General features: G+C 35.2%; 1 protein-coding gene across 2 annotated transcripts; it reads right to left on the bottom strand.

Moving 5' to 3' along the window:
• Window positions 1-723: 723 nt before the first annotated feature.
• LOC115951190 (putative respiratory burst oxidase homolog protein H) lies at window positions 724-6,006 on the bottom strand. Of its 2 annotated transcripts, XM_031068461.1 has the most exons (15): window positions 5,872-6,006; window positions 4,839-5,213; window positions 4,589-4,754; window positions 4,451-4,499; window positions 4,239-4,352; window positions 3,312-4,124; window positions 2,623-2,718; window positions 2,425-2,540; window positions 2,246-2,348; window positions 1,926-2,017; window positions 1,687-1,846; window positions 1,463-1,600; window positions 1,241-1,369; window positions 1,079-1,157; window positions 724-966 (listed from the first exon to the last, which is right to left on the bottom strand). In XM_031068461.1, the coding sequence occupies exons 2-15, from the start codon at window positions 5,209-5,211 to the stop codon at window positions 857-859; spliced, it is 2,538 nt and encodes an 845-aa protein (XP_030924321.1). In that variant the 5' UTR covers window positions 5,212-5,213; window positions 5,872-6,006; the 3' UTR covers window positions 724-856. The 2 variants fall into 2 exon arrangements, with proteins under 2 accessions (XP_030924321.1, XP_030924271.1); XM_031068411.1 differs by lacking the exon at window positions 5,872-6,006 and having other exon boundaries at window positions 4,839-5,409.
• Window positions 6,007-7,055: the final 1,049 nt, after the last annotated feature.

Here is a 7,055-nt window from a genome sequence, read left to right as displayed (position 1 = left end):
CTTTTTCCTTAATTTACTAGTGCATTATCCATGGGCTTCCAACTATTAACCCCGCACATTTTTTTCCATGAGAACCTTGCACCTCACCATCACCATTGTCCAGCACCATTGACAAATATTCTTTGTTGGGCCCTTTCCAAGATTGTTTGACTAGGCTTTATTTTTCCACCTTTTGTATATTGACAGAACCCAGGTATCCTTAAATTATATCATGAGTTACTAGAAGTCTAGAACCATGGGGAATAAATTAGAATGTATCGCTTCGAAACAGAAAAAAGAAATAGACATTTATGGAGAAATAGTTTGGCAACTTGCTTTTAGGTCATGCTTCCTCATTGCTTATTCAATTGTTTGGATGGTTTTGTTTTGTTTGTAGCTTAGAATTCACTTGTGAACTTTCATTTATGTAAAGCATATCCTCATCAACTACTATTTATATTGATTGCAGATACGTCAAAGAATTGAAATGACAAGGGTAAGTTGGAACCAATTTAGGGGTTCAAAAAACTTCACTTTTTAGTTGAAAATGTGACAGAAGATCAAGTGTGTTGTACCAAAGGTATTTCCCACATAATACTATAGGACCAAGTTTGTGAGCTTAGCATGAAAGAAGTTTAAAAGCTAATAGCAAGAGCAGAAGGAACGCTAAGAAACATGGTTGCAAGGTAAATCTAGCACAAATGTGAACTTCATAGAAATTCTAATTCAAACTTTTTACCTGCTTTGTACATATGCCTATACGTTTCTGAATGTACAATACTAACAACAAGAAGAGGAACATCTTTAAATAAATGAAAAATAAATAAATAAATAAAGTGTGTGCCTACTAAAGTTTTGCCATTGTGAAATAGCTAAACTAGAAGTTCTCCTTGTGGAAGTGGAAGCGCGTTGATGAGTTTAAACTAAATTCTTGGCAAAGCTTCTTTAGTGGTTTGGTAAGTGCAGTGCTTCCACAGTAAAACACACCTGCAACAACACCAGCATATTTAATAATCAACTAGTAGTAACATATAACTGATAGTTTGCAGCTTAAGATCGTCATAATAATTGGTTGTTAAATTATCAGAAAAGGCATTACCTATTACTGATGATTGGTGTGTACTTGCCAAGTCAGAAAAAACTTTCTTCCAGTTGGGTCTTGCAAAATGTGTTCGTATCTGTAGTAATGACATATTAAATAACATACTCAAAATTTACTAAAACAGCATCACATGACAGTTTTTGTGTACTGAGTTAATACCCGACTTTCAGAGACAACATCAACTCCATTCTTAGCATGTTGCAGTTGCTGCACCATGGCAATAAGTGCAGACCGTGCATCTCCTTCTTCGTAGACACTAGTCAGGTAATTGTGCATTTCTATTACATTCTGCAACATATAGGATCACATAAAGGTTCTAGTCAATTGATTAATGTAAATGCACAAAATTTGAAGTGAAGTTGTTCTATGTTTCAAACCCACATTGTGGTCATACTCTGCAATATCATCCATGACACCTTTAAACCAGTCAAAGGAGCCTTGTTCCCTTGTTACCCAGTAAAAATATGCTCTTTCAGGACCCTTCTTATTTGACCATGATGAATTGTTTTGTCTTGAATCCTGCATTTAAATTCTTTTTCAAAGTCAATACCAGATATGTCCACATATCTCCAACAAATTTATATATGGTTTGCATTTTGACTTACATCTTCAAGGTCAGTTGGCTTGATATGGTTTAAGAGGTCTTTTAGAATACTGATGAATGGAGTGGCCCCAATTCCTAGACCTATTAGCAAAAGGATGTCATACTTCTTGTAATCCTGAGCTGGGGCTCCATATGGTCCTTTGATAAGGATCCTTGGATATCTGCCACAAAAAAGAGGAGGTTTGAGTTACGATACCACGCTGAGAATTGTGAAACAGGTTTGTCTAGGATTCTGCTCACTCTGATTGTGAAATATCATAGTTTGGACACGCTTTAGTTTCCATTCTCACGAGACTTCCTCTTCTTGTTTGGGTACTTTGGGCCTCACAGACCTGCATTTCTTTGATTCAGTATGTTGTAGAAAAATAGAATTTGAAATATGTGCCTCAAAATTCCAGGATGTTTACAAGGTCCGGAAGACATTAGGCATAAGGAAGAATTGAAATCCTGTGTTTATGATTCCAATGTGATCTCAGAAAAAGGTGACTTACTAATTACTATTGTGGTTTAGGCATTATAATATGCGTGTGCGTAGCATGTAATTGTAATGTGTACATCACCTGTGCAAATCTGTTTTTAAGCTCTGTAGTCCAGTCTCCCAAGGTCCTTATGTGGACACTTAAATAGTCATCTCCTGGTGCTGAAGTGATGGAGAAAGGATGCCTGCAACAAATGAGTAGTGTTGGGTATAGAGATTGCAGATGGGTTACTTTAATTATCATTGTATCTGAATTATTACCATTCAAAGTTTGATATATCTGGACACTTGACAAAAAGGTACATTCCACTTTTATACTTGAATCCTAGAGGTTTGCTCATGTATAGTGCTAAAACATTTCCCGTGTATATGATTGCCTGCAATGTCCAAGAAATAGGATGAGTTTATTTCATTTTCCTCAATTTGTATATAAGTTGACCTGAAGTTAATAACACTTACCTTAATGATGTCGACCTGATGATTGCTTTCATTAATTAGTGTAGAAGCTCTCTCACTAGCATATAATAGTACAGGGACAACAAGATACATCCATGTCTGCATAAAAAGGAAATGCTACATATTTTCAGCACCAAGTTATGGCCTGTAGTGAATTAAAGATAGCAGACTAGAGATATAGTTGTCCTCAGGAATGATTTAGAATATGGTATTCACGTATGAAGTGAGAAACAGAATTTAGTAAGAGTTCCAAGGACTTCCGGAAGACTTAATTAAGACTGAAAGTAGATAAAGGAAAGAGCAATGCTTAATGTTGAAAAGCAGTACTAAGTGAGCAAAAATCATTCGTGGAACACAATTAAGATGCCACGGTGACACTTGTATTAAATCAGCAACAAGGAAGGAGTTATAATTAGTTGGGAAATTTTTATGAAAATATCAAGAAGCCAATGGCAATATATATTATCAGAAGTATAAAGATGAAATCCAGGAAGACTATGTTTGTTGTTCCCTGTGTATGCCTGTTTGATAATGAAATATATGTTGTCATTCCAAAATTTGAAGTTATTTTGTATAATTTTATAGAATAGATTATTGACAATTTATTGAATAATATGTGATTGAACTAGAATATGCTCAATGGAGAAGTTGCAAATACTAGGATATCTCTATTACTGAAAATCAATACATACCGTCTTATTCTGCCAGTCCTTTGTGAGGAACAAGAAGTAGCCATGGATGACCAAGAGGATATATGCCAGCACCAGCAAATGATGTGCATACCAGAAGGAATTGAACCCGGCCAAATTGTTGAGAGGCCATGGTAACTTGATGACATTTCTTCTAAACGAATGTGTGGCCAATGTGAAGGAGAAAACCATTATAATGACCATTAGAATCCCGGTTACACCTGGGGTACTTTCCACCAAATCCATGTAACTTGGCTGTTTGTAATTGAAATCAGACCCTAGAATTGTCATGAACTTTTCCTTTGGACATGATACCAACCTTGTAAAATCACAAGTTATGTGCACTGTAGCATGAACAAAAGTCCCAACGGCTATTCCTAGTGCATATAACTTGTGGAAATTTATATTGTCGTCAAAAGGAACTAAGCTACTGAGAAATGTTGATCTAAACTTAGTAAGAGTCTTTCTACAAACAGGAAAAAGGATGAGAGCCATATTGAACTTCAGAGTCTCGGCTGCACCCTTGGCAATGCAGACACAATAACCCATGATTTGGAATGCCCCATGGTGCTTGTATTGATTGAACTTCCAAAGATAAAGGACCAAGTTGATGGTTAACCACAATGTGACAACCCATATTCTCCTCCAATTATCATGTATACGTTCCCCAGTTTCAGATAAGAATCTGCTAACAGGAGTTCTGTATCTCTTGGGGATCATAGCCCTTGTTAGAGTTTGGGTTCTCTTGGAAAGTTTCTGGTTACCTCCATCTTCAGAGCTCACCATTCCCCTTAGTAGAGTTTCTAGTTGCCACATCTGTTTGGAACAGAAACTTAGAAGAAATGCTTTGCCTCTACATGTATACCAGGAATGGTAAAAAAACAAGAAGAATGGAAACTAAAGGAGCTTCAAAAATTAAAGATCTTTTACCTCTATATACCCTTGATGGTCAGGATCAAGCTCTTCCATGATTAAAGATGCATATATCGTGGCTTGCTTTTTAAGATTTCCTAGCTTGTTTGCAGAGGCGCTCAAAACTATAACCTTTTACATAACAATTTTCAGAATTCTGACTCATGAACATTTTAAGAAGAAAACAGAGAGGATAGAAACAATAAATTCATATAGGTCTTTTTCCTCACCTCCTTCACCTCATCCTCTGACAGCTTCCCATCCCCATTCTTGTCACACCTGAAATACATTTTCTACATTCCTCATTCTGGTTTATGCCTCATTATTATGCATGATATATGCCAAAGAGACAAAAGAAAGTTACTTACATGTCAAAGAATATTTGAAGCCTAGAATCAAGGTCTTGGTTAGTCATGTCCTCCCAAAACAGTCTCAACTCTTCTCTTGTTATCCCATTTGTTGTGCATATTTGCCTGCGCCTTGCTAAGGCATCATATAATTCCCCGGCAAAGTCCTTTGATTCTGCTCCCATTCCTATAAATAAATTTAAAAATAAGAATTGAAAGTCTCACATTGTATTCCATTAAAGCAAATACATTGTTTTTTGTTTCAATTTACCAATGCAAGTTCCAAATTTGTCTCTGCAGAGGCTCCCATCGGGTGCATGTTGATTGAAGCGCTTCTCAACGGACCTCCACGCGTCGGCTTCTTTCCCAGTCGTTGTCCGGTCGAGGAAGCGTAAGCTCTTAAGGCCTCTAGATGCCCCAGATGCCATTCTTCCCATCCTAGGTACATTGTTGTTACTTTGGATACCATTCCTTTTCCTTACACTACTAATGCTTTTCTTCAAGGATTTTATTTGTTTCAAAGGTTTGCATGGGCTGGTAGTCTCATCTGGCTCATTGTTTTCTATAGGAACGTCCACCAGTGGATCAATCTCAATGCTTTCAAGAATCCATTTCGATGATGATCCCTCTCCGGCCGCGGCCATGTCTGACACGTTTGACACCATGAAAGAATGTGTTGTTATCTTCCCTATTGACTAGGCAAGAACAGATTGACAAAGTTGATGAAGAGGAAGATAGAGAAAAGAGTTACACAGTTACAATGTCGAGAGAGACAGAGAATAAAAGGGGGATCTGAAATCGGTGAGGAAGGAGGGAACAGTAATAGAAAGGTTCAGTTTCTTTAGTTAGTTGTCTAATAATAGGATAATAATGTTTCCAATATTGTTTTTGTTTTTTTAATAGGATAATAATGTTTCCAATATTGTTTTTGTTTTTTTTTTTAGAAACTTGTTTTTGTTTTTAATTGTAAAAAAGAATGAATGGATCTTCCAAGGAGAGTTGATTTATGTTGTTGCAATTTTTATTAATTGACAATGTTTTTTCACATTCACCATTCAATTATCTCTTTATATCTTACATGCAATTAGAAATTAATAACTATCACATTCATATAATATTTAAATTTGAAGCTTTTTATTATTTAAAATTTTAAAATTACATACAAAAATGAATTAATGAATAAAAAAAGTAACTAATATTCGATTAATATGGATTTTGACCTGAGATTTTAAAATATTAATGTAATAATAAAAAAAAAAATATGGTACGTGAGTAATATAAAGGAAAAGAAAGAATGGGCTCACCTGTTTTTACTCTGGATGTGTTGTTGCATGCTTAAACTGAAGGAAAGAAAAAAAAAATGGTGCGAATTGCAAACTTGAAATTGCAATGAGGAAACAACTGAGAGAAAAATAAACAGAAGAAGTAGATGCTGCAGATTTTTTTTTAGAATATATGGTGGTTCATTGAACTTTGGAAATGGGAGCCTTAGTGAACATGGCCTGTTGTCGGCAGGTGAGGAGGACGAGGGAATACAAAAGTAAAAACAAAAGATTTTAACTTTATATTCGGTGGGATTAAGATTTTAAGTTATATATATAATTCAACGATAGATTTATCAAAATTCACATTTAATTAAAAAATATCAGATGATATAACATTATTTAAAGTTATACTAAGTGTAACTTGAATTCAATATATGAAGAGAATCTCATATCTTTGTCTTGTAATCCCATATCCCATAAATTTACAAACTAAGAAAATTTCTTGTCATGACTTTTTGTAGACAATTTATGGTTGTAGCTACTATATTTCAATCTGGAAACTCAGAGCCTTTTGACCTTTCTTTTGGCACAAAGGAAATTACATCAATTGATTGACTTTAGTGAAAGTTTGTCTTCTTGTAAACCAAACATCGAACACTCACTATGCAATCCATGTGAGTTGAGTGCACGTCCCTATTGAGGTTCTCCACAGCTGGTTTTTTTTTTTTTTTTTTTTTTTTGGCAGAATAAATTAAACCATGTTATAGCACTAATTGAGGGAAGGACAGTATCGTTCACCGTCTTCAACTACCTCCACAATCATTGACTGAGGGAGGTAGGAGATGGGGATTGTTCTTACCAGGTTAAAAAACCAAGATAATTTTCCCCCACAACGTTGAAAATTGAAACTTTATAGTGTTTTTTTATTTGGTTGGAGAACTTTGAAAACCATATTTAAAAGCTGTTTATGAGTTACGACCACCGTGAGGTTTACACGTTCTTTTTTTGTCTTCTTATGCTTATGCACGTTCTGTATGGGATTCGCAATCGCCTCTTGAATGATCGAATTTTTTTTTTTTTTTTTTATAGGATTAATGATTGAACTTGAGTATGGTCTATGTCCACATTGTCCAGACCAACTTAACTAAAAATTTTCCAACCTTGTTTAGGGTATTTAAATAAGAAGGCTTGGCCCATTTATATGTCTCATTGTTGTTAAGGGA

This window comes from Quercus lobata, chromosome 1, assembly GCF_001633185.2.
Source record: "Quercus lobata isolate SW786 chromosome 1, ValleyOak3.0 Primary Assembly, whole genome shotgun sequence".
In the NCBI taxonomy this organism is placed as follows: Eukaryota; Viridiplantae; Streptophyta; class Magnoliopsida; order Fagales; family Fagaceae; genus Quercus; species Quercus lobata.
Note: the sequence above shows the minus strand (reverse complement) of the source record. Positions and strands in the feature narration are given on the sequence as shown.